Raw genomic sequence first — 26,832 nt, 5'->3', positions numbered from 1 at the left:
TTATTTCACATTTACACTTGGTATGGATAAAAATGTCCAGAATGTTTAAATCGGACATTTATTTAAATGTTGCCTTGGGCATATGACAGAACGCAAGATAGAGTATTGGTAAGTCCCCTTTCTGCTGGCCAGAGTGGATTGTGAGGGGGGTTACTACACTCGGTGACCTATATGAGAGTGGAGTGTTAAGATCGTTTGAAAATTTGGTTCAACATTTTGGGATCCCCAGATCTCAGTTTCATAGGTATTTAGAACTGTGCCACCTGTTTGTACTGTTTTTTTTTGTACAAAAAAATACCCCAAAGCGGCAGATACTCTGGGAGAGGTGATTACTGCTTTTGGAAAGGTCATGAGGCATCAGTAGTCATCAAAACTATGGAATAACATAAATATGTTATATTTTAGCATCTTCAAAGTAGTCATCATTTGCCTAGAATTTGCAGACATGTAGTCTTGACATTTTCTTAACCAACTTCTTGAGGTATCACCTATCACATGCTTTTTATTGAAGGTGTTCCCATCTTCAATAGTTCCCAGTTTTTCTTTATTATTTGGTCCAAGTCATCAATTTAAAAAATGTATTTTTAATAAAATATTTCTTTTATGATTAAATTAATATTGTGGCACAATTATATTTTTGTCTACAAAACTAATTTCAAACATTTAAGCATACGCCTTCAGATCAAAAGATTTTTAAGATCACAAGAAACATTTCAGTCAAGTTTTTCAAAACTTTTGACTGGTAGTGTATATATGTTTTTCTTTTCTTTATTATTGTAAGATTTAATAAAAAAATTATTACAAAAACAAAAATATATAATGCAATATCTAGGGAAAATAAATGCAATATGTGAGATTTATTAACAATCTTTGTGGGCCGATCATTTTTGACCAGGAAGACAAAAGGTGAACACAAATGATCACAGCACAAGGGTTAAAAGATTAATTTTAATAGCATCACAAAATATGTATCACTGATCAGACTAAAATCAATAAATCATTCTATACAATTCTTTTTTTAGTTTTGTAATTTGGAAACAATTCTTATCACTCCTAAATTCAGTTGTTTATTTCGACATATTTAATACCAGAATTTGTATAATTCTGCAATGACACTGTGGCACCTACTATCTCCTTATTAAAGAACAGTACATTGTGAGGGAGAATCTCAATACAGAGTGCATTTTTTGTGCTCGATCGATCTTCATCCCAGAGAGCGAAAGAGATTGATAATCTATCATTCATCATGTGGCTTGTGCAATAGAATTTCCTGTGCTGTTGTGTGCATCCACTGTGCTGTCACACCCTTTCTGAAATAAGAAGTTTAGCAATTGAAAACAAAAGTTGTACCATTCTCCTCTTCAACAGAATAATAATTATTAGTAACCTCTAATTTAGACTGAGAAGACTGTTGGACTGTGGGAAATAAAAGGATAAAAGCACATTTGTCATAGTTAAGAGAAAATATGGCTATGTATATTTATAGCATTCAGGTTAATTATGAAAATCAATTCATGGCCATTACACACTTATTAAGGGGGATATGGAAACATTAGGATAATAAGTCCCAACCACTTTTTTCACTCTCATCAGATGAAGGATTTTGGTGCTGGTCAGAGTCAGACTCAAACATGGGACTGTGGATTAAAGGATGGCTTTGCCTAGATGTGAAGGGAGGAGGCATCACACTGGACAAGTGATCCTCAACACAGATCCTGGCAGAAGAATGGCCAGAAGTGCTGCGTAGGACTGGAGCCATGGTGGCTGGATTCAACGAGCTGTTCCCCAACCCCACCTCTCTCAACCGCTGACTCTCCTTAGTAGCAGCCTCCCAAACCACCTCCAATTCACCTTCCACCTCTCTGAGAAAGACAAAGAGAGGGAGAGAGAAAGAGAAAGGCTTGTTCCAGTGCAGTAAAGTCAGGCTTTACTAACAAATTTGAGTTCTTTAAAAGGATGAAACACACTCTACACAAGTATATGAGCACAATACTTGTAAGCACGTGCTTGTACACATGTATTTGCATGAATTATGGGTGTTTCTCAATGCTAATAATGCAGAGATAGGACTTGCGTACTAACAAAGGCCAGTCTTGCCAAGTAACCTTGTAAGAACGAACTTAAAAGGACAAGATAATGTAAAACGCATCTATTGCAAGCTTTGAGATTTGTTGCGCAATAGACCTTATTCAGAGTTGCAATATCTTTGATTTCTAGTATGAATAAAAACAAGACTGTGAGGGACAGGCTTACCATCTCTTCAATGGCATGCACAGTACAAAGCTGTATAAAGCTCCTAGATCTCATCAGATTTTACACAACTCTTGTTGTCTGGAGTTTTTTGTCTGAATGTTCTTAGAATTTTTTTTCACGTCTAAGCCTACCTTAACCCTCAAAGCCTTGTTGTCATTCCCGTCAAAAATCAAAGATGGTGCTTTTGTGAATAAGATCTACTGACAATCAAAGCACATTTGTAGATAGTGAGAGAACTACTGGCATTATCACACACCAATGACAGCATTATTATCATCACACCAGTGTCATTTTGCAGGACTGGTCAAACATTGAAAGAATAATGTCTGTTAACACTCGTTTTCTCCATGTGTTTAGTACTTTATAAAATGATGGCCAACAAAACAACAAATGTTGTCGGAGTATAATTACTAAAGAGCCACCAGACTTTCGCAACTTACAGTGGTAAACACTTGAGGAAAAACACAACAATTGTATGACAAATGTATGACTTCTGGGACTTCAAATGGGTTCTTTCCAACAAGTCACCATCCGATGCATCATCGAAATTTGGCCTGATCAAGAACACATCCGGTTAAGTTTATGCATTTTCTGTACTTGCATTCTTGAGTATTGGAACTGAACTTCAGCAGTAGATGATGATTTCCACAAGAATGTAAGAGTACAAAAGAATGTACATTGAGATACAACCAATGCTTCTGGTGTTGGAGCAGAGTGATGTTTCTATCTTAATCCAGAAAAAGACACAGGAGACAGAGGATGAAAGACTCCAAAGAGTAACTTTTATTAAAATAGTATCAGCACTCGAGCATGCATATACAAAGAAGATCTGCAAAACAACAGCTGTATTTTATACCCTCTAAACAACCTCACTTATCTCAGGCAAACACACACAGAGAATGTCATAATAAGGTCAACACATGTAATGACAGCGAAGTAAAAAGAAAACATTTCTCAATATATTGATTATAGATCCTACATTTCCCCCCTAAGATACCCACATCCCTGGAGTATCTACAAATATGCTTCTGTGTCGAAGCATGGCCGGACAGTTACGTCAAAACAGCATAAATCTATTTTAGTATAATAAAATTAATTTGGGCCAATATGAAACATAACAGGTCTAATAACCCCTGCAGCAACAATCACGTGGTCCTCTGGTAAATTTCGCAATTCTAGTCTATATCGTCAAGGCTCACTCAAAGACCATGGGTGAAAAAATACAAGAGCTCTATCTAACTCGTGTTTCCCCTCAGCTTTGTGTAATCTTTCTTTAAGGAACTGTTGCGAGTTGATTCTGAGTGGTCAGCCAAGAGATCCAGTCTTTGCTCATTTGGCACCAGCGGACAGGTCACCCCTCCTGGGTCTGGCAGTCAGGCCTGTGTCCAAACAGCCTGCACATCCAATTCTGGAGCTTGTGTTGAGTCGTCCTTTCCCTTGGTGGACTCACCGTAACTACTTTTGACATTTTACCTGTGAACATAAGCACAAAAACACTGTGCTTATTTTTGTTAGCACCATCTGTGATCGGTAGAGCAATCTAACCATGCACAGTGGCCCCTCACCCTCTAAATAGGTGAGTTCTTGCTGACAGCTCTCTCATGCCTCTAGTCTCCATCCACACCTTGGGCTGGCTGGTAATGAGAGCCATGTACCCAGTGTCTAATTCCCTGAACCTTTACCACAGTATAAGTGATTAGCAGAACAGTATATGGTCCTTCCCACTTTAGCCCCATCACATCTATTTTAAGTATTTTCTTTCTCCCATTTTTTCTCCAATTAGGAATGATCAATTCCCAATGTGCTCCTAGTCCTCATGGTGGCGGAGGACAAATCTCAGTTGCCTCCGCATCTGGGACCATCAATACGTGCATCTTATCACGTGGCTTGTTGAACGAGTTACTGTGGAGACATAGCACGTGACGAGGCTTCACGCTGTTCCCCGCGGCATCCACACGCAACTCACCACGCGCCCCACTGAAAGTGAGAACCACATTATAGCAACCACATGGAGGTTACCCCATGTGACTCTACCCTCCCTAGCAATCGGGCCATTTAGGTTGCTTAGGAGAACAAGCTGGAGTCACTCAGCCCACCCTGCATTCAAACTCATGACTCCAGGGGTGGTAGTCAGCATCTTCACTCACTGAGCTTCCCATTTACTCTCTCTACCATACTACTCGACTGAGGGTAACAGGGCAATGAAAATCCCAGTCAAACTTTAGCATTCAAGCTACTTCTTAACACACCGTTCCTGTAAAATGCGTACCCTGGTCTGAGTCATTTTCTTTCAGTAAACCCCATCATGGTATGTAGTCTTTTACCAATATTTTTGCAGTCTGAGTGGCAGTATTTCTATTTACTGGAAAGGCCACAACCCACCGAAAGAATGTGTCTACAATCACTAACACTTCTCGCATACCCTGGCATGGTGGCAAACAGATGTAGTCTACTTGTAGGCGTTTAAAAAAGGCCTGGTGGTCTGGGTAGACTTTTCATGGTCACAGGTGTCGTGGCATCAGAGTGTTTTTGACAAATCATACATCTATTACAAATATCTTTTGCCTTAGCTTTTCCACCAGGCGCCGACCAGGTTTGCCTGAATTTATGTATCATCTGATCCGCCCACTGTGACCTAAATTGTGCAAAAATATAGTACTGGGATCAGGGACTTATCAACACATTTATTTAGCTCCCGGTATTCCACTGTGAAGCGCCTGGAACCATCCAGGTTTCAGACTGGCCAGATAGGGGAATTACAGGGAGAGGTGGTTTCTTTTAGATGATATTGTTTAGTAAGGTCCACCTGGATAATCTGATCTTCTGCCTGTTTGCCAATTGGATATTGCAGCGTGTGGGGCTGCTGTGCGCCTGTGAATGTAACAGGTGGCATGTTCAGGTGACCACAGTAATTGTTTGATTTTGCCCAAATAGGGTGATCTTTCACCCTGGTCAATTACTCGCCAGGACTACCTGTCAAGCACAGCCTCAATGGCCGTTGCCACCACATACGATCACGTGCCAGCACTAGTTTTCCCTGCAACTCACAAAACACATCTATACCCAGCAGCGGTTGTAATACATCCCCTACCCACACATCGTATGTATGGTCTCCGTACTACTAGGCGGGTCTCCTAGAGACAGTTTAAGTTGTATTAGAGCGACATTTACGGTGGGGAGCTGGCCTAATATGGGCCAGCATTTTCTGCTCTTCTACAAGCAGTTTAGGCTTCCTCAAATGCTCTTCACTGATGAGTCGTGGTTTTGTCTCACCAGAGGTGATGGATGGACTCGCGTTTACCGTCGAAAGAATGAGCATTACACTGAGGCCTGTATTCTGGAGCAGGATTGATTTGGAGGCGGAGGGTCTGACATGGTCTGGGGTGGTGTGTCACAGCATCATCGGACTGAGCTTGTTGTCATTGCAGGCAATCTAAATGCTGTGCATTACAGGGAAGACATCCTCCTCCCTCATATGGTACCCTTCCTGCAGACTCATCCTGAGATGACACTCGAGCATGACAATGCCACCAGCCATACTGCTCGTTCTGTGCATGATTTCCTGCAAGACAGGAATGTCAGTGTTCTGCCATGGCCAGCAAAGGGTCCAGAACATAGTACCATTGAGCATGTCTGGGACCTGTTTTATTGGAGGGTGAGGGCTAGAGCCATTCTCTCCAGAAATGCACGTGCCTTGGTGGAAGAGTGGGGTAACATCTCACTGCAAGAACTGGCAAATCTGGAGCAGTCCATGAGGAGGAGATGCACTGTAGTACATAATACAGCTGGTGGCCATATCAGTTCTCTCGAGTCCTGAATATGCCTCTGATCTATGAAAAATGGCCAATGGGAATTAGGCAGACAGTATTTGCATACCCCGCCCCGGACATACGGGTATAAAAGTGGGCAAATACGTCAAGTTAATTCAGAAATCTTCTTCGGAGCCGATGGTCGTGTTGCAGTCAGCTGCGAGTTACACACCTGTTCCTGTTTCTCTCTGATGCTTGCCTGTTGGATTCGACGCCGCATTACAGTGGCCTTCTCCTTCTCTGCACGGCAGTGCAGTTTGCCCCTGGGCGCTTCAACAGCGCAAAAACTAAAAAGAGTTATAAAAGAGTGATTTTCTCTAAAAGAGTTATTTCCTCTAAAAGAGCAAATACGCAGCTGGCATTGAACGTCCTTTTCAAGACGCATCTTTATAAAGATTCCCTTCCGCCCCTGCGTAGTTCCTGGATGCGGTAGAGTGCACTCCACTTCAGACGGCCACAGGTGTTGTCTCGTGTGTCTGGGTTGCGATCACACCGAGGCAGCGTTTGTGGATGGTTCATGTTCTCACTGCGAGAGCATGACCATGGAAACATTGCGGTCGTGGCTTGCTTCCAACCGAAAGCACGCCACTCCAGCTGCCCCACGCATTGCTACTTCTTCCCACGGGATTGAGGACAGTGCGGCGGGCGATGGAGGGATGGCAGCGGGTGCAGCTTCGCCGGGTATGCCCCCTCGGACCACCCGCCCCCCAGCAAGCTCTTTAACTCCCGTCCGTGCTCGAGGCAACAGCGGCTCGCCTTACGGCCAGTCTGCCTATCCTCTAGAGCTTGAGGCGGATGAGCTCGCCGCTGCATCAGAGAGCGTGGCATGCCCAGGCTGAGGCCGATGCGCAGATGTCCGATATGCTTGCCCCGGCCACCGCCAGCCTGGGGCTGGGATGGAACCCTCCGTCCTCCCCACAGCCATCGCGGTTGGATGACTGGTTTCTGGGGGCACTCGTGGGCACTGGCCAGGAGTACCTCCCTGGCAGACATATGTAGAGCAGCGGGTTGGGCAACATCTAATACCTTTGCGAGATTTTACAATCTCAGGGTTGAGTCAGTATCGTCCCGTGTCTTCTCAGGTCCGAGTCGGTAGAACTCGGTAACACGCTGACGAACTGACAGGGTGGATCGCTTGCACCTAGTGCCCTTTCCCTCGGTCGAGGTAAAATTGTGCGCTTTCTCTCTCAGGAGATTCCATATATTCGGATACTTGGACGATTCCTCCCAAACCTATGGGTCCGCAATTCAGCGGAGGAATGCGCTGACCCAATCCACTACGGGTAGTTAATCTACCCGTATTGGTATAGGTGCTCCACAGGTCCGGACTCCTGCATGGACTCCTCCTGCGTTTATTTTCCGTGGTACGGTCCCCTTGCGAGTGGACCCGCGTCTCCCTTAGGCAGTGCCAGCTGCCATCCGTTCGCTGTGCTGTAGTAACTCCCCCCTCCTTGAGGCTGGATCTACCACCATGTCATTTTTTCCACATGCGACCTGAAGGGCCCATGTGATGCATCTCGCCACTTACCTCCCCGTTGCTGGGCAGGTGTGGTCTCCGCAAGGTCTTTTCCCCCTGAAAGAATAGGAAACTGGGTAAGACCCCCTTCCTACGATGCGTGTAAGGGCCCCAGCATTTTGCTCTATGCGAGAAACATAGAAAGAAAAGAGGCCCGGCTAGGCTCGGCCCATTCCCAGATGGGCAAGCGTCGCCTTGTTCCCCGGCTTAGGGTAACCAAAAGGGTGACGTCTTTTATGGGGCATTGGGGAAGGGTATGTGCAGCCTGACACAACTGGTCGCCTTTGCACGGAAATATACCTGCCCGCTCGTGTCAGCAGTACACGTACACGGCTCAGCGCATGGCATGATTTGAATTGGACCCTTAGTATCGCTTCTTCGACACAACGTCAAAGTGAGCGACAGACGGGGAATGTCTAGGTTACAGATGTAACCTCCGTTCCCTGATGGAGGGAACGAGACGTTGTGTCCTCCCGGCCACGTCGCCGAGTCACCATTCTGGCTCCTCAGAAAATTCCTGAATGAACTCGAAATATTTGCCCGCTTTTATACCCATATGTCCGGGCGGGGTATGAAAATACTGTCTGCCTAATTCCCATTGGCCTTTTTTCATAGATCAGAGGCATATTCGGCACTCAAGAGAGACCCCTAGTGTCAAAGAAGCGACACAACGTCTTGTTCCCTCCATCAGGAAACGGAGGTTACATCGGTAACCTAGACGATACTGACTGTTACTTTTGACCCTCACCCCCTCTTTTGTTCAGGGACACATTATTCCATTTCTGTTAGTCAAATGTCTGTGAAACTTGGTCAGTGTTACATCCCTACCCGTCTACCATTGGGAGGGGGTAAAAATGAGAATGGAAAAATGTATTTAAAAAAAACTAACAGGCAGCTAAAGAGTGTCCTCTCCTGTCCCAGCTCTGTACCAAAGATCACTACAATCTTAAATCAATCAAAGAATCATATTTAGTACTTTCTAACCTTTACAAATTAAATTTAAATCAACAACAAAACTCTTCCCTTACTTCCTCTCTAAACTAAAAACAGGAGAAAACATGATCAATAACAAAAATGGCATCCTCCTCCCTACGGCTTCCAAAACCAAAAATAAACAATGAACTTAGGATTCTCTAGGAGTATCAATATCTTAAAATATGAAACAAAGACCACCAACGTTACTTCAATAAGCAACAGGTTGTACAATAACAAATGGTTACAACTACAACAAGTTGAGGAAACACTTAGCATGACACAACAACAACAACAACAACAACAACAACAACAATTGTTAATTGTCTGGGGCAGGAGAAAACCGTCTCAGCAGCCTAGACACAAAAGGCCTCCTTCAAGCGAGTTCACTCTCCAGCTTTATCTTCAAGCTCTCCATCCAGCAACCAATCAGAACCAGGCAGCAATCAAAAGGTAACCATTGTTGGCTGGTGTCCATTAACCTTTGCAATGAGGAGAGATTGAGAAGCAAAGAGAAAGAGAGAGCAAAACACCACAAAACACTGCCACAATACAGAAAACACCTACACAGGAAGCAATACAATCATCACTGCCCATGTATCACATAAATAATTACACCTGGGACATAACAGTCAGTTTATGTCTTAGTTGTTTATTCTTTTTATGTTCATACAAATATTTACATTTTAAGTTTGCTGAAAATAAAAGCAGTTGAAAGTGAGAGGATGTTTCTTTTTTGCGGAGTTTATCTTGTTGTTGTCAGCTTTTTAGTTTTAGCTATTGAACAACTACAGATTGTTCAAACCCATCAAGTCCACTTCAGCAGTCTGAGAGTTCAACACTCAGCATGTATCAAAACGCATACACAAGCATTCAAAATAGACATTGAAACTTCAAGCTCATACACGAATTTCTAATCATCAACCTTTCAGTCATTTGTACCCTGCAGTCAATGGCCATGTATTTGTACAAATGGCTTTTGAGGGCTCAGCTATGCAATAATAACAACAGGTATAAACTGCAAATGTGCTGAGGCACAAACATGAAGACAAAAAGACAGAAAAAGGTGGATGACGGAGTGCCTTGATGTTCTATCTGGAGGTATAGAAGCTGTTGTAATGATAGATCAATTAGATGGACCATCTGTTGACGCACAGCCCCGCCTCCACACACACACAGTTTGTGACTAGCTTTATATTTATTTTTCTCTAGTCATCTTGGTAAGTGCCCTTTTGTTTGTGGAATGCTGGTCTGTGTTATTATCATGGATTACCATAAGCTCCCATCTTATCCAATGTCTGACTGCATCAATACATTGCAAACGCATCTCTGACCGACTCATGCAGTGTCAAACCAACTAACTCAAGCTCATCTCGTCTTCCACAACCTCAGACACCACTTACCTCAGAAACACAGAACGAAAAATTATGTTTATGTGTGTAATTAAATTTAAACCAAATACAAGGCTCAGGCTTCACCCAAAAATCCCTTGCAATTTTCAAAAAACCGTAGACACAATTCTGAGAACACTTAACTCTTGTCTTATTATAATTAAAAGTAACACTTTACAATAAGGTTCCATTTGTTAAAGTTAAGTACTGAAACTACACTGTTAACGTGAATAACAATGAACAATACTTTTAAGGCATGTTGGTTGATGTTAATTTAAACATTTACTAATCCATTTTTTAAAAAGTTGAAAATGTTAACATTAGTTAATGCAATATGAACCAACTCGAACTAAGAATGATCAATTGTGTTTTAATCAATTGACATTAACAAAGATTAATAAATGTTGTCAGTTCATGCATTACTTGATAGTAAAAAAATGGAACCTTATTGTTAAGTGTTACCTGCTATAATCCATCTATAATGTTCTGCATTTACACATACATACTCACTGAAATTTGTATGGTAGCTCTACAGTGCTTGTATTGCTTTCTCCCTTGGATTCATTGGGTGTGTCTCAATCAGCCCCCTAGTCCAGTAGACAGGGAACTGATCAGGAAGTCGCCATTTTTCCAACTGAAAAATCTGTCAAGTGCACTGAAAATGGCCAGAATGCACCGTAAAAAAACAGGGAGAATAGTTGCTCACTGTGATTCCTTACCGGAAATGCCGCCAGGTCTTCTTAAGTCTCTCAAGTCGATAGAGGATGAGCAAAAGTGTAAATTTTCTCTTTAAAATCATTATTTCATAATGCTCATTGTAGTGGTAAAAACAAGTTTCCTATTTTTAATCCTTGTTTCTTGTCCACTGTGGGAGATGCTGATGCTATGATTCTGACACGTGCAAATTACCATAAATAGACCCAGAGAGGCGTGTTGATGATCCAACAAATAACAGAAGTTTATTAAATCAAAAATAAAGATGCATTGTAACATAAAACAAAACAAACAACTTTTAGACCGCTTGCAGGTTTGTTGCACCATGCCACCCTAGCTCCATGTGCAAGGTCAAAAGACTGTGTGCTCTTGCAACAGTGCCCCCTTCCTGTCAGGGGTGGCCTATCCTTTATACAACTTTTCCCCTCTCACCTATAGAGGGCACACACTCAGATAAATAAACACAATTAACAATACCCAACAAACTGATATTTAATTAACAAATTTATAAAAATTATATAAGGTGGTAAGTTTGGCTCCTACACTCATAAAAGGGAAACAATCTTTTAAACATTAGAGTCCTTACAAAAAGATAAAAAATACATTCCTTTGAATATTACATCTTCATTTATTTATGTTTTAATATCTACCACGAAAATGCACGATCAGTGCAGCAATGTTACTGATTAGTACCAGCTGCCTTTAAATTACCTATCGGTCTTGAATTTCAAAGATGCAGTAAGTAATCCAAGTGTAATCCAAAAGTACTCAGATTACCTTGCCTAAACGTGTATTCTAACAGATTACACGATTGATAATAATTTATGTTATGTAACTGTAATCAATACCAGATTACATTTCAGATGTAATCTATCCATCACTGTCTGCTAGTTAAAAGTGTCTGCTAAATGAATAAAAGTAAACTTTTATTAAAAGTTAAGAAAAAAATTAAGAGTTATATAAACATCTGATCTTTCTCTACCCTGACTGACTGCGAGATTGACTGTGGTCATGAAGCTGTTGTACAGTAAGTATCTGTGTCAGTAACACACTATGTTGTCATGACCCATCCCTGGGGCTGCTCTTTTCAAAATATGTCCTGACAGGAAGTCGTGAAATTATGCTTCTGTATATTTTTCATCTCAGTTGGAATTTGCTTTCAGGCATTCTTACATTTACATTTATGCATTTGGCAGACGCTTTTATCCAAAGCGACTTACAGTGCAGTTATTACAGGGACAATCCCCCTGGAGCAAACTGGAGTTAAGTGCCTTGCTCAAGGGCCCAACAGTGGCATCTTGGTGGTGCTGGGGCTTGAACCCCCGACCTTCTGGTCAGTAACCCTGAGCCTCAACCACTGAGCCACCACTGCCCCACCACTGGCATTCTTGAATGTCTAATGAGATTCTCACCTTATGACTTTTTTTCCTCCCTTGTAGAGGTCCTTTCCCTCTCTCTCTCTTTCTCTCTATACATCACATTTTGTGCAGTCTCAGCAAAAGCCAATCAAGGCCTTATCAATGCACACTGATACCCTGCCCTGTCACCTTAGAGATTTATAACAGAGAGAGAGAGAGAGAGAGAGAGAGAGACAGAGAGAGAGAGAGAGAGAGAGAGAGAGAGAGAGAGAGAGAGAGAGAGAGAGAGAGAGAGAGAGATCGCTGTCAGTGAGTGGGCCAGCTGATCAATAGTGATGCTGAGAGCAGAAGGAGAGAGGATTGGAACGAGGGACAGACAGAAATAAACCCACAAACTGACAGATGAGTAGAAGAGACATGCCTGAAGGAGAAACATCAGATCTCAATGTGTCATGTTATGTGTGAATAGGTGGGTAATGCAAAAGTTACAGTTGATTTTTGTTTGACTAAAACAATAATTTGTCTTTTTAAATTGTCAGTACCAACTCCCCTCACTCAAAAATGGTGGCCAGAGTATCGTTGCACTCAAACAGTATTAGCATGTGCACTAAACATTCGTTGTCCATCTTCTTTCCCACCTAGTGGTGGCTGGCTTAAATACAAAATTGTTCCACCTTTGCCAAATATTATTATTAAACATTCCATTATTTTAACGAAAAATTAACCTCCCCATTCTTAAATACAATATCTTTGAATAAATACATTAGAACAAGAGATAAATGAGAGTTAAAACAATATATACAATAAATAAGATGGATAAAAACATTTGCACAATGAAACCCCAATAAATATTGAAAAATGGTGTGTAAAATAATAAATGTCCTTTGAACACACTGACTCAAAGGCTCTCCATCACAGTAATGTATACTTTGACAGAGAGATGAAGGCTGTAGCTCATTTATAACTGCACATTCAAACGTACTGACTGTTTAGTTTTTTCTGCTATAATACCATCCTTCTTGATCACATGAACACGGAAATAAGCAATCTTTCACATGACACTTCCTACAGGCCCTTCTCTTACACTAATGAATTGGTAGTGTTTGCTTTGCTCTCATTCACATGACCCAGTTGCAAAAAGAGAAAGGAAAATGGAGAGGAGATGTGGGAAAGAAGTGACATGTCTGAGTGGTGCACGTCAAAACATGAAAGAGAGACGAATATTGACCGGGCTGGTTTTAGCATCAAAGTCTCCAAAAAGAGATTTAAAACAGAATGAGAAAGAGTGCTGTGAAAGTACTTTGAGAACACTAACTGGGAGTTTGGTTACATGGGAGCAATAGTAATTTGGCTAATGAGCTTGTGGTACATTCTGCTGTGTCACTGTAGGCAACAGCCACATTGAATGACATCACATTGTCATCTCTGTAATGTCAGTATGATCACCTTGCAGGTCAACCAAGCTGTGATGAAGCTTTACTGATGAATGTCTGTGTTTAAACATGTTGGCCTCAAAGTTTCTTTTGGTGGTATCTTAAGGTTTTGTAGCCTAGTGGTTAAAGATTGTAGGATTAAACCCTGTAAGGGTTCATGAATTATCATTGTGCTCTTGAGAAAGGCACTTAAGCCCAGGTTGCCCCTTTAATAAATGCACTGAAAGTCACTTTGGATAAAAGCATCTGCTAAATGACTGATTAGTATTAATAATTATTTTGAGTATCTGGAACATCACTGCAACTGAATCACAGAACACTGAGCTTATGTTGTTTGTTTCAGACACAAAGTAAATATTTGTGAAATACTACAGTACAACATTGGTCCATTAAAATCACATGGCTATGTTAGAGGAATATTCTCGGTCCAGTACAAGTTATGCTCAATCAGCAGAATTTTGTTTTGTTTTTAATACAAAAAGTAAAAATCATGGTTGCAATAAATCACAATGAAAGTCAATAAATGCTAAATTACACACTGTTTAAAAAATATAGCCACGAGACGTGAACATTATACGTTAACATGTTTTTAGTGTGATAAAATCACTTACTATCCTTATCTGTGTTAAATATATATAAAATTACAACTTCATTTTCATGATGACGTAATGTCAGAAAACAGTTATCCTGGTATTGGCTATAATGTTACACATATAATAAGGTTAGTAAGCTTACTTTTTTTTCTCTCACAATAAAATCATGCTAACATGTATAATGCTTATGTCTTATAGTTATACTTTTAAAACCGTGTGAAGTTTAGCGTATATGAATTGGTCCCATTTACTTCCAGTTTAAGTGCACATTAAAATCCCCACACACATGTTCTTGTTTCTCCAATTACTTGTAAGAAACGTTCATCGTTACAAGTTTTTAAATGGCATTTTTGTAATTAGTAACAGAGGCTTGGGCACGTCTTTTGAACTAGCAACGACAGATCCTTTTGATTGTACTGAAAACTTTATCATTGTACTGCTCAGCAAACACTGAAATTATGTTGGTATCCCCTGGGTTCTTCAGACAACAATATAAAGAAGACAACAGAACAAACTATAAAACAATAAAACGTCTCGGCTTACACATGTTCGATGAATGTGTGTGGAGAGGACCAGCCTGCCGCATCACAAACTTGTTAAGGCATGAGCCTGCCATAAAAACTGATGAATGTGCGTGGAGAGGACCAGCCTGCCACGTCACAAACTTGTTCAGGCATGAGCTTGAGATGTCGACTCAAGGACTTAAGAGCCCGGAGTAGCATGAACATCCAAACTATAAAATCTGATGAATGTGTGCAGAGAGGACCAGCCTGCCACATCACAAACCTGCTGCAGAAGGACCCCTCTAGCCAAGGCTTTAGAGGAGGTGACCCCTCTGGTGGAGTGAGCCCTGACACCTACTGGCGAAGCTTGACCGTGCGCCTCATAGACCTGGGCAATAGCATCCCTCACCCAATGTGACATGGTCTGCCTGTTGCTGCCCCCCCCCCGTTGCAGCCCCCATAGCAGACAAATAATTGCCCTGACTTACGCCACTGGCTAGTGCGGTGGACATAAGTCTGAAGGGCACGGACTGGGCAGAGTCCGTGAAGTCTTTCCTGCTCCGGCGTTAAAAACGGCGGGGAGCAGAAGGCTTCCAGAGTGACAGGATGTATTGTCGAAAAAGTCACCTTAGGAAGGTAGTCAGGATGAGGATGCAGAAAAGCTTTGGCCATACCTGGGGCAAATTCTAAACAGGCCGGCAAAACAGACAGAGCCTGTAGATCCCCAATCCTCTTAAGAGAGGTAATCGCCATAAGAAAGACCATCTTGAGAGTCAGAAGTCCATCTAGAGGTTCAAAGGGGGTCTCAACCAGACCCTCCAGGACTATTGCTAAATCCCATGAAGGAGTTCTGGTCCTAACAGGAGGCCTCAGTCGGATGGCTCCACGAATGAAGCGAGCGAGTAGACGATGCCTCCCCAAAGGCACCCCGTCCATCAAGGCGTGGCGAGCCGAAATGGCGGCCACATAAACCCTGAGAGTAGCGGGGCATATGCCTGCTGACAGTTTTTCCTGCAGAAATTCCAGAACTGAAACAATTTGGCAGTTAACTGGATCTGCACCATGTGAACTGCACCACTTTTCGAAGACACCCCATTTATTGGTGTAGATTCTTCTCGTACAGGGAGCCCTAGCACTAAGAATGGCCTCGATAACCTCAGGTGACAGCCCTGTGTCCCTCAGTTGGTACCCTTCAGGGGCCAAACATGAAGTTTCCACAATTCGGGCCGGGGATGAAATATCGTCCCCTGCGCCTGAGACAGAAGGTCCCTCCTGTCCGGAATCGCCCAAGGCGAGCCGTCGAGGAGAGATATTAGCTCAGAGAACCATACCCTGTTCGGCCAGCGCAGCGTAAGTAAGAGGCAAGACCCTTGCTGGCGAACTCTGGCCAAGACTCCCGGGAGCAGAGAACCCGGGGAAAAACGCATACAGACGCATTCAGGGCCATGTATGCGCCATCATGTCCAGACCCAGGGGGGGGCTGGGTGACTCAGGGAGAAGTAGAGGAGACACTGCGCTGTTCATAGAGGCGAAGAGGTCCTCTTCTACCCTGTAAAATCTCACCCAGATTTGTTCCACTACCTAGGGGTGGAGTTTCCACTCACCCGTTGGTATTTTCTGTCTGGACAGTAAATCTGCTCCCACATACGAACATCCAGGGATATAAACTGCCCTGAGTGGCAGGGGCTTGCCCTGGGCCCCAAGGAGAATCCGACGTGCCAGAAATTTAGGTGAAGTGAACGTGGACCTCCTTGATGGTTTATGTAAGAGACTACCGCTGTATTGCCCACCCACACTAAGACATGGTAGCCTCTGGAGGAAGTATTTCAGGGCCAGAATTACCGCTGTAAACTCGAGACAGTTACTGTGACAACCGAGCTGACAACCCTCCCATCCCCTTGAGCTGGACGACCACTTAAGACCGCTACCCAGCCCGTCAGGGAGGCGTCTGTTGTTAGCAGCCTGCGACGACGAGACGCACCTAGAGTGGGACTCAAGGTAAGAAACCAGGGTCTGAACCACATAGCAAGGGAATGAAGCATGTGGCGTGGAACCCTTATTAGCCCTAGGGGACTGGCCTTTGGATGAAATCCCCTGGCTTCTAGCCACAGCTGAAACGGTCTCATATGGAGCAGGCCCAAAGGGATCACCATGGACGCAGACGCAATGAGACCTAGTATTTGTTGATACTGGTGAACAGTGCAACCTGATAAACCAGTGCAAATGTAATTCAGAATGCAGATGCCCTGGAGTCGCGAAGGAGCCAGTGCTGCATCCATGCATTTCGTGAATGTGCAGGGTGATAGGGCTAGGCCGAATGGAAGAACCCGATACTGGAAGGCTTCGTCCCCGAAAGCGAACCTCAGGAACTTCCTGTGTTGTGGCAGAATTCCAATATGGAAATATGCGTCCATGAGATCGATCGTGATGTTGGATCTGAGACACGACCGTCTTGAGTGTTAGCATTTTGAACTTGAACACCCTAACCGAGTGGTTCAAGCCTCAAAGATCTAAAATCGGACGCAACCCCCCATTGGGGACCAGGAAGTATCTGCTGTAATAGCCTAACTCTTTCTCTGGAAGGGGAACACGTTCATGGCCCCTTTGATCAAGAGATTTTGCAGCTCTTTCCACAGTAGACATGTCTGCTCCGGTTTCACGGTAGTGGGAACCACGCCGTTGAAATGCGGAGGGCGGCGAGCGAATTGAATTCTGTAGCCTCTTTCTACTGTGTTCAGAACCCACATAGAAATACCAGGCAGAAGTTTCCAGGTTCTCTGCGATGGGTATCAATTTCAACACTTCCCGTTGAGGGGATTTCGAGTGTTCCGCGTCCTGGATAAAGGCAGGAAGCAACGGTACACCCAAGTCTTTGTTGGAAGCCTCTGTCACCCCGAAACACCAAAGGCGGCGGGAGTGAAGAGGTTTCGTGAGGGTATCGGGAGGGCCCAAGTGGATGGTGCACGTGCCCTGTCCCGAGAGGAACCACCCCCACAAGGCTGGGTACAAGACCGTCAGGGTTTCTGCCTAGCAGAGTCGGGGCAGGACTGGGTGGCCGACGGCCCCGGCTTTTCGCCTCCTGGAATCTGGAGATAACCGTATTCATGGCGTCTCCGAAGAGACTGGAAGGCGAAACCGGGGCATCAAGTGGGAAAACTATGTCCTTATCCTTGATGCCCAAAAGGTTAAGCCATAAATGCCTCTCCATGCTGACTAAAGTGGACATAGACCGACCAATGGCACGGGCTGTCTGCTTGGTCGCACGGAGAGATAAATCTGTGGCCCGACGAAGTTCAGAAAAGGCTTCTTCGTCGAGCATTGCACCCGCACTCAGGTCTTTCAGTAGGTCAGCCTGGTACTCCTGTAACACGGCCAGGCTGGTGCTTTCTTTCGCAGCACCAGCCTGACCTGCCGCTTGATAAGCCCTCCCCACTAGCATGGAGGTAGTCCTGCATGGCTTAGTGGGGAGAGTGGGTTTCTTGAGTGATGATGCCGAACCTGGTGAGAGATAGCCCGCAAGCGTTTCTTTAACCGGCGGCATCACTGAATACCCCTGTGTCTAAGCACCCAGGATAGTCGAGTCTAAAGACGTCGAGGGTACGTGAACACGGAAGAACACGTTCCTCCATGAGTGAGAAAGCTTGTCATGGAGGTCATCAAAGAAAGGAAGGGACTAATATAGCGTTCCCTTTTTTTTATTATTATAATTTTTTTGGCCACCAGACAGAAATCTGTCTTGTAGTTTGGAGCGTTGGGAGGGGGGTCTCTTGTTCGCGTGGCCAGTCTAGCGGCTGTCTAGCCACAGCCCGAGTAACCACCTAGAGTAATTTCTCAGCCACTTTATTATTTTGCGTGAAATGTACAGAGGTTCAGCGCACCCCCCTCGTGAAACGAAGAGGCGCGATTCAGCTTACGAGAAGGATCAGCTGGATCTGGGGAGAGAGCGAACGATAGGGACGGACCCGTTTCTCGCTCCTCAGCCATATATATGCGAGAGCCACACGATGAAAGAGTGGGAGCTGACTCCCGGAAGTAAGCGAGGCGAGCGCGAAGCATTTCGGCCGAAAGTAGGTCAAAATGCGCGCACTTGCCATGCCCCAACGCGAGAGCAGCATGCTCTTCCCCCAAACAAACAAAACAAAATTAATGCGTGTCCATGACAGTCATAGAACGTTGACAGGGAAACACGCACCGTTTGCTTTGCTTCTCCGACATTTTTTCACCTTTTTCTTTTCTATTTCATATATATATATATATATATATATATATATATATATATATATATATATATATAGAAAGAGGGAAAGGAGAAAAGGTTCACTGCGCACTGCCTAACAAATTCTAAATCCTAGCAGAGGAATGAACGTTTCTGACAGGCTTGTGAGACACACAGCACAGTTTGCTCTGAAGAAAACGGATCTGACGACACGCTGGTGACACGTCTATTTATAGCCTGGCCACAGGTGCATCTAATGATCTCACCAGCCGAGGCTATAAATTCCGGTCAATGTTCATTGACGTTCATTGACACACACATTCACAGCTGGTCACAATGCAGGATTGTTCCCAAAAGGGCTTAGCAAAGCGCAGCATCATAGTGAAGCTTTTTGTAAAGGGAACAGACAATTAAAATGCATAATACAATTGCATGTATGTATGTGTGTGTTTGAGGGGGATTAAGCAGTGTTCAACTGTTCAGCTCTGAGAAATAAGCGGTTTTTCATCCTTGTGGCTTGTGAGTGAATTATCCTGTAATGCCTGCCAGAGGGAAGCAGTTTAAAGAGGTGGCGTGCTGTGTGGGTGGGGTCACTGATGATTTTTAAGGCTCTGCTCCGACTACTATCTGGACAGATAAATGTCCTTGACTGCCGGCAGCTGTTTGCCAATGATATTTTGAGCCATCCTGATACTCTGGTCTTCTCTTGTGCTGCTGGCATACCATGCAGTACATCAGTACACTCTCCACAGTACATCGATAGAATTTCACGAGAAGGTCTTGGGGCAGTCTCGCTCTCCTCATTCTTCTCAAGTAGTCGAGGTGTTGTTGTGCTTTTTCAATAACAGTGGAGGTGGTTTTTGTGGAGGTGGTTGTTGCATGGGCAGTTAGACAATCATGGGTGAAGCGTGCATACAGCAGAGGGCACAACACAAACTCCTGTGGAACACCAGTATTCAGAACGATAGGGGAGGATGTGTGCTTTCCTAACCTGACATTCTGGGGGCGGTTGGTTAGGAAGTCCAACGTCCAGCTACATACAGCTGTGCTTAGGCCTAGGCTGTGAAGTTTAGACACCAGTGCATTGGGGTGACCGTGTTGAAGGCCGAACTGAAGTCAACGAAGAGCATTCTGACATACGTGTTCGGCCCATTCAGGTGCTCCAAGGCATTATGGAGAGCGAGGTTGATTGCATCCCGAGTCAGCTTCTCGAAGCACTTGGAGATCAGAAGTGTGAGTACAATCGGACGGTAGTCAATCAGACAATTCACATTTTGCTTATTAAGGATAAGCACTATAGGCATTGGTCAAAGAGAGGTTGAAATCATGGTGAAGACTCCGTCAGCTGGTCGGCACATGCACGAAATATGTGCCCCGGAACACCATCAGGACCAGTCGCTTTGTTCACATTTACACTGCGTAGAACCCTTCTGACCTCATTAGTGTCCAGTGTTGGCGGTTGATGTTAGCTAGGTGGCAGTGTAGGCCTAATTGCTTCCCTACTATTGTTCTATCAAAGCAGGCAAATAAAATATTTAATTTCTCTGCCATGGAGTGACTGCTGTTTATAGGCAGGTTATCATTCCTTTTGTAATCTGTGACAGCTTTTATGCCTTGACACATATGTCGGAGGTTGCTGTTATTAAAGCTGTCCTCAATCCCGAGTTTGTGTTTGAGATCAGTTCCACACTCACAAGAGCTTTTTTTTGTAACAGTCCCTTTTATCCTACTTATTTTTTCACTTGTTTGTTAAACTGTTGTTTAAAAGCAATATCACACTCACAATTGTGCTGTATGGTCCATTTATCAGCACGGCTGTGATAGATGCTGAAAGCCATGCTGATAGATGGACCATACAACACTCTTGATTTTTTGAATAGAAAGGAACATACAACACTCTTGATTGCTTCAATAAATCTGTTAGAATACATTTGCTTGTCCCCATTAAAGGTTATACAGCTCTCTACAATCTGTGTCTACAGTCATGAATAGACGCTGAAATAACTGCCATTTAAAGATTTGGTGTGATAAAATTCAGTGTTCAAAGAAAAGTGTTTTCCACTAGTAAATATTCTAGGGCTGTAAATCTTTTTTTTTTTTTTGTTACTAATTAATCAAAATGTTTCTGTGATTAATCACTATTGCAACAAACATTAAAACAAATCTAAATATATATTTACTTTATACTTTGTATAAAAGAACTTGCAAGAAATTGGTTAGTCATAATTTATTTAAATATGTACATGTTAAAATTTTTATTAAATTTTTTGCAGATAGAGTTGATGCGACACATTTTTACAGGTATTAATCTTTGATGCAATCAAATGTTTACATGCCATAAAAGCAGTGGACATGTTGTTATTACAATTTGGGCAAAATCTTCTGGCATTTCCCAGTGGACTATTTTTTAATTGGAAAGAGAAACTTAAGTGTACATTGCCAATTCATTACTAAACACTAAACATGCAGATATAAAACATATTGAAAGCTGAAGAAACAACTCGGGTGTACGTACTCTTTTCTATCACATGAAGTTTCAGGATGTAAAAAATTAATTTAGCTAATAGTTTTTTTTACCTCATAAAAAAAAAATACTAAAGGCAAAATTAATGCATTACATTTCCCAGCCCATAAAATATTCAGATTTTACTCACCAGAGTAAAATCGGACTGAGATATGTAGTAGTGAAGAACAATTTAATCACCGCAAACCTTTAGATGTATAAGATGCTGCCGATTAAGAAGCTGGATTCAGCGTCATCTTTTACTGCGTGTTGTGTCTCATGATTGCGTACTCTTAAGGAAATTTACCTTATTTGGCTGCAGTGGGTCCTGAGGTGTTGTGATCGCACTGTCACCTTCGCTTTAGTTCAGCCATGAAATGTCACTGACATTGTATTTAACAATGTCAACTCTGACTTTGATTGACAACTTTCTCTGTTTTAAAGCATGGCTTCAGACCAGTAATTGGCCTGTTGGACATCTGTTACAAGGTAAAATTGTTGCAAAACTCGAGAGCTTGTAGATTTGAATTAGAACATTTGTACAATAAATATTTGTACACATAAACCAATACACAATATGCAAGTACAAGTTTCCTTTTGCTTCATTCCGTGTATTTTGTATCCAAAGATGAGAACCACACACACTTTAATTACATGTCTCTTTTAATATCCTTTCTATTATTTACAGTCTTTTGGTGATAAAAAAAAAGTAAGAAAATAAATTAAAAAAAAAGCGTTTATTCTTATCATACATTCCATGGATGAAGGAAATACCACCTTGCAACTTCTCTCTCGTTAATCCTTCTCTCTCGTTAATGTGCGCTGTACTCATTCAACTGTGAACATTTGCTCAGGGAGCTGCCATTCTCTTAAAGGGTTATGTTACCTAAAAATGAAAATTTTAAAACCTTTTTAAATCATCCCAGATATGAATGATTTTTCTTCTTCAGCAGAACCGAAGTGAAGATTTTTATAAGCAGATTTCAGCTCAGTTTGTCCAAACAATGCATGTCAATGGGTACCATCAGGCTTTTGGCTGTTTGATGGTCCAAAAGTCATATTTTGGCAGGATAATTTTATCCAAAAGACTCCAGTCGATCAATTAATGTCTTCTGAAGCAAATCAATAGATTTGTGTAAAAATAAATCAATAATTAAAAGTGCATGTCTTAAGCGCAATGGTGCATTTTATGCTGTAAATAGCCAGCAGCCTGATGGCATCCTGCAGTTAAAGCGGAAATGTTATTATTACCAAAACTACAGTGACCGCAATGGGGTAATTAGCAGTCATAGTCGAAATACTGGAAGGAAGCGGAGATTGCGAGAGGATTGCGAGGGGATCTCAAGATGGCGCCGAGTATGGCTGCTGCGTTGCGAGCTCCGATACAACACTGCGGTTTATTGTTTGTTTTGTTTACAGTTCTTTGTTTTTTTGTCTTGGATGTTGTCTGCCTTATTGTTTACGACAGACAAACGACATTGGTTCTACAATTACACATCGAAAACCGGACTTCAAATTCCTAAATGCCGACCCACTGTTTACAAACACGCCGGCGGAGCCCTTTGTCTGGGCTGCTCGGCCGCGGAAACACAGAAGGAAAAGAGGAAAACGAGCCGGCGTTCTCATCAGAGTAAGACGTCGTGCAAATCGACCCCCGCTACCCAGTATACTACTGGCAAATGTTCAGTCTCTGGACAACAAGCTCTGCGAGCTGAGAGCGCAGATCTCTTTCCAACGAGAGACGAGAGATTGCTGTGTTATCTGCCTTACAGAAACCTGGCTGGCTGCGGAGATTCCAGACTCGGCCATCGAAATCACTGGCTTTTCCATGCACCGAGCGGACAGAGCGAAAGACCTCTCAGGTAAAAGCAGAGGTGGTGGTGTATGTTTTATGATCAACAAATCATGGTGTGATCAGAGGAATACACATTTCATAAAGTCTTTCTGCTCTCCTGATCTGGAATATCTCATGCTTATGTGTCGACCATTCTGGCTACGGAATTCACAGCGGTCATCATCACAGCTGCGTACATCCCCCCACAAGCCGACACAGACCGGGCACTCAGGGAACTGTATGGGAGTATAAGTGAGCAGGAAACCGCGCACCCTGAGGCTGCCTTCATTGTTACCGGGGACTTTAACAAAGCCAACTTCAAAACAATCGCTCCAAAATACCACCAACACATAAAGTTCAACACGCGAGGTGACCGGGTTTTAGACCATTGTTACTCTCCATTCCGGGATGGCTACAAATCCCTCCCCCGCCCCCCATTTGGCAAATCGGACCACAATTCCGTTCTGCTTCTGCCCGCGTACAGGCAGAAACTGAAACGGGATGCACCCACCCTCAGAACGATCCAGTGCTGGTCGGACCAATCAGACTCTGCGCTACAAGACTGTTTTGATCACGCGGACTGGGAGATGTTCCGGTCCGCCCTGAAGACGACATCGATGTTTACGCTGACAGCGTAACGTGTTTCATCAGGAAGTGCGTAGAGGATGTTGTTCCGACCAAAACAATACAGATATACCCCAACCAGAAACCATGGGTTAACGGCGATGTTCGTACGGCACTCAATGCGTGGACCTCCGCTTTTAATTCTCCTAACAGGGAGGAGCATAAACAAGCCAGTTATGCCCTCCGTAACACCATCAGTGCAGCCAAACGCCAGTACAGGCACAAGCTTGAAGGTCAGTTCAACACCACTGACTCTAGAAGTATGTGGCAGGGAATTAACACCATCACGGTGTTATGAACGAGCAGCGAAGGCAGACGAGGAGATGCGGATCCAGTTGCAGTTCAACTTTATTTCATAAACAAACAGGTAAAACACAAAGGAAAACCCTCAATGGGGAAAAAAAAACATAAAACTAGAAAACACGGGCAGGGAACACACACCAGGCTAACAACATTCAACAAACGACAAGGAGTGAACAAAAAGCAGGGCTTAAATACACAGGGAGTGATAATACAAATGATAAACATGTGTGAACAATGACACAAAATGGCAGTGAAGATGGCAGGAGGATTCTGGGAAGTGTAGTTCTTAAACAAAGACAAGTGAACACGAAGGCTAACACAGAGACTAAGGAGCTACACAAGGGACAAAAGTGAAAACTAAGGAAAGCAAAGGTGACAAAAATGGCAGACAAAGGGCAACAGTGAAACAAGACAAGGAATTCCTAACATAGCCCCCCCCTCAGGGATCGGATTCCAGACAATCACAGTGACATAAAACAAAACAAAAAATGTCCATGACTGGGGGGGAGCTTGAGGTGGGCAGACAGACCAAGGGGGCAACAACGGGCAGACAGGCAGTCCAGGGGGCAACGAAGGGTAGACAGGAAGTCCAAGGGGGCACAAAGGGCAGGCAGGAAGTCCAAGGGGGCAAAAAGGGCAGGCAGGAAGTCCAAGGGGGCACAAAGGGCAGGCAGGAAGTCCAAGGGGGCACAGATGGCAGGCAGGAAGTTCAAGGGGGCACAAAGGGCAAGGACAGGTTCAGGTGGTCTGGGAGCTGGCCACCGGGCAAGGACAGGTTTGGGGAACCTGGGAGGAGGCCACTGGACAGGGACTGGGTCAGGAGGCCTGGGAGGAGGCCACAGGACAGGGACTGGGTCAGGGGGCCTGGGAAGAGGCCACAGGACGGGAACAGGGTCAGGAGGCCTGGGAGGAGGCCACAGGACAGGGACTGGGTCAGGAGGCCTGGGAGGAGGCCACAGGACAGGGACTGGGTCAGGAGGCCTGGGAGGAGGCCACAGGACAGGGACTGGGTCAGGAGGTCTGGGAGGAGGCCACAGGACAGGGACTGGGTCAGGGGGCCTTGGAAGAGGCCACAGGACGGGAACAGGGTCAGGAGGCCTGGGAGGAGGCCACAGGACAGGCACTGGGTCAGGAGGCCTGGCAGGAGGCCACAGGATAGGGACCGGGACAGGAGGCCTGGGGGAAGGCCACAGGACGGGAACAGGGTCAGGAGGCCTGGGAGGAGGCCACAAAGGCGGTGACCTGGAAGGCTCTGGCGGCGGAGCCGTAGAAGGCTCTGGAGGTGAAGCCGTAGGAGGCTCGGGAGGCGGAGCCGCAGGAGGCTCGGGAGGCAGAGCCGTAGGAGGCTCGGGAGGCGGAGCCGTAGGAGGCTCGGGAGGCTCTGAGGGCGGAGCCGTAGGAGGCTCAGGAGGCGGAGCCGAGGGAGGCTCAGCTGAGGGAGGCTCTGGAGGCGGAGCTGAGGGAGGCTCTGGAGGCTCAGAGGCCTCAGGGGGCGGAGCCGTGGGAGGCTCAGGAGGCAGAGCCGAGGGAGGAGGAACCATGGAAAGCTTGGGAGGCTCAGGGGGCAGAGCCGCAGGAGGCTCGGGAGGCGGAGCCGTAGGAGGCTCGGGAGGCTCAGCTGAGGGAGGCTCTGGAGGCGGAGCTGAGGGAGGCTCTGGAGGCGGAGCTGAGGGAGGCTCTGGAGGCTCAGAGGCCTCAGGGAGCGGAGCCGTGGGAGGCTCAGGAGGCAGAGCCGAGGGAGGAGGAACCATGGAAAGCTCGGGAGGCTCAGGGGGCAGAGCCGTGGGAGGCACAGGAGGCAGAGCAGAGGGAGGCTCGAGAGGCAGAGCCCTAGGAATCTCGGGAGGAGGAGCCCTGGCAGACTCGAGAGACTTGAGAGATGGAGCCCTGGGAGGAGGAGCCATGGGTGGCTCGGGAGACTTGAGAGGCGGAGCCCTGGAAGGCTCGAGAGGCTTGAGAGGCGGAGCCCTGGGAGGCTCAAGAGACTTGAGGGGTGGAGCCCTGGGAGGCTCAAGAGACTTGAGGGTTGGAGCCCTGGGAGGCTCGAGAGGCTTGAGAGGCGGAGCACTGGGAGGTTCGAGAGGAGCCCTGGGAGGCTCGGGAGACTTGAGAGGCGGAGCCCTGGAAGGCTCAAGAGGAGCCCTGGAAGACTCGAGAGGCGGAGCCCTGGGAGGCTCGAGAGGCTTGAGAGGTGGAGCCCTGGGAGGCTCGAGAGGCGGAGCTCTGGAAAGCTCGGGAGGCGGAGCTCTGGAAAGCTCGGGAGGCGGAGCTCTGGAAAGCTCGGGAGGCTCGGAAGGCGGAGCTCTGGAAAGCTCGGGAGGCGGAGCTCTGGAAATCTCGGGAGGCGGAGCTCTGGAAAGCTCGGAAGGCGGAGCTCTGGAAAGCTCGGGAGGCGGAGCTCTGGAAAGCTCAGGAAGCTCAGAAGGCGGAGCTCTGGAAAGTTCAGGAAGCTCGGAAGGCGGAGCTCTGGAAAGCTCGGGAGGCGGAGCTCTGGAAAGCTCGGGAGGCGGAGCTCTGGAAAGCTTGGGATGCGGAGCTCTGGAAAGCTCGGGAGGCTCGGAAGGCAGAGCTCTGGAAAGCTCGGGAGGCTCGGAAGGCGGAGCTCTGGAAAGCTCGGGAGCCGGCGCTCTGGAAAGCTCGGGAGGCGGAGCTCTGGAAAGCTCGAGAGGCGGAGCTCTGGAAAGCTCGGGAAGCTCGGAAGGCGGAGCTCTGGGAAGCTCGGAAGGCGGAGCTCTGGGAAGCTCGGGAGGCTCGAGGGGCGCAGGCTCTAGGACGGGCATGACCATTGGCGCTGGCTTTTGGTCAGTCCT

General features: G+C 45.2%; 1 protein-coding gene across 6 annotated transcripts in view; it reads right to left on the bottom strand.

Moving 5' to 3' along the window:
* Positions 1-960: 960 nt before the first annotated feature.
* Positions 961-26,832, bottom strand: part of LOC127661950 (centrosomal protein of 89 kDa-like) — a 140,112-nt gene continuing 114,240 nt past the window's right edge. For 5 of the 6 annotated variants that reach the window (XM_052153305.1, XM_052154781.1, XM_052089959.1 and 2 more), the window contains one exon: positions 961-1,862. In XM_052153305.1, the coding sequence (XP_052009265.1) occupies positions 1,553-1,862 (310 nt within the window). In that variant the 3' untranslated portion in view covers positions 961-1,552. Of the gene's footprint in view, positions 1,863-1,952; positions 3,727-26,832 lie in introns of those variants that run through there. The other variant, XM_052090741.1, reaches the window with a different exon arrangement.

Source organism: Xyrauchen texanus, chromosome 1 (assembly GCF_025860055.1).
Source record: "Xyrauchen texanus isolate HMW12.3.18 chromosome 1, RBS_HiC_50CHRs, whole genome shotgun sequence".
NCBI lineage: Eukaryota > Metazoa > Chordata > Actinopteri > Cypriniformes > Catostomidae > Xyrauchen > Xyrauchen texanus.
The sequence above is the reverse complement of the archived record's forward strand: the minus strand, read 5'-3'. Positions and strand labels throughout refer to the sequence as shown.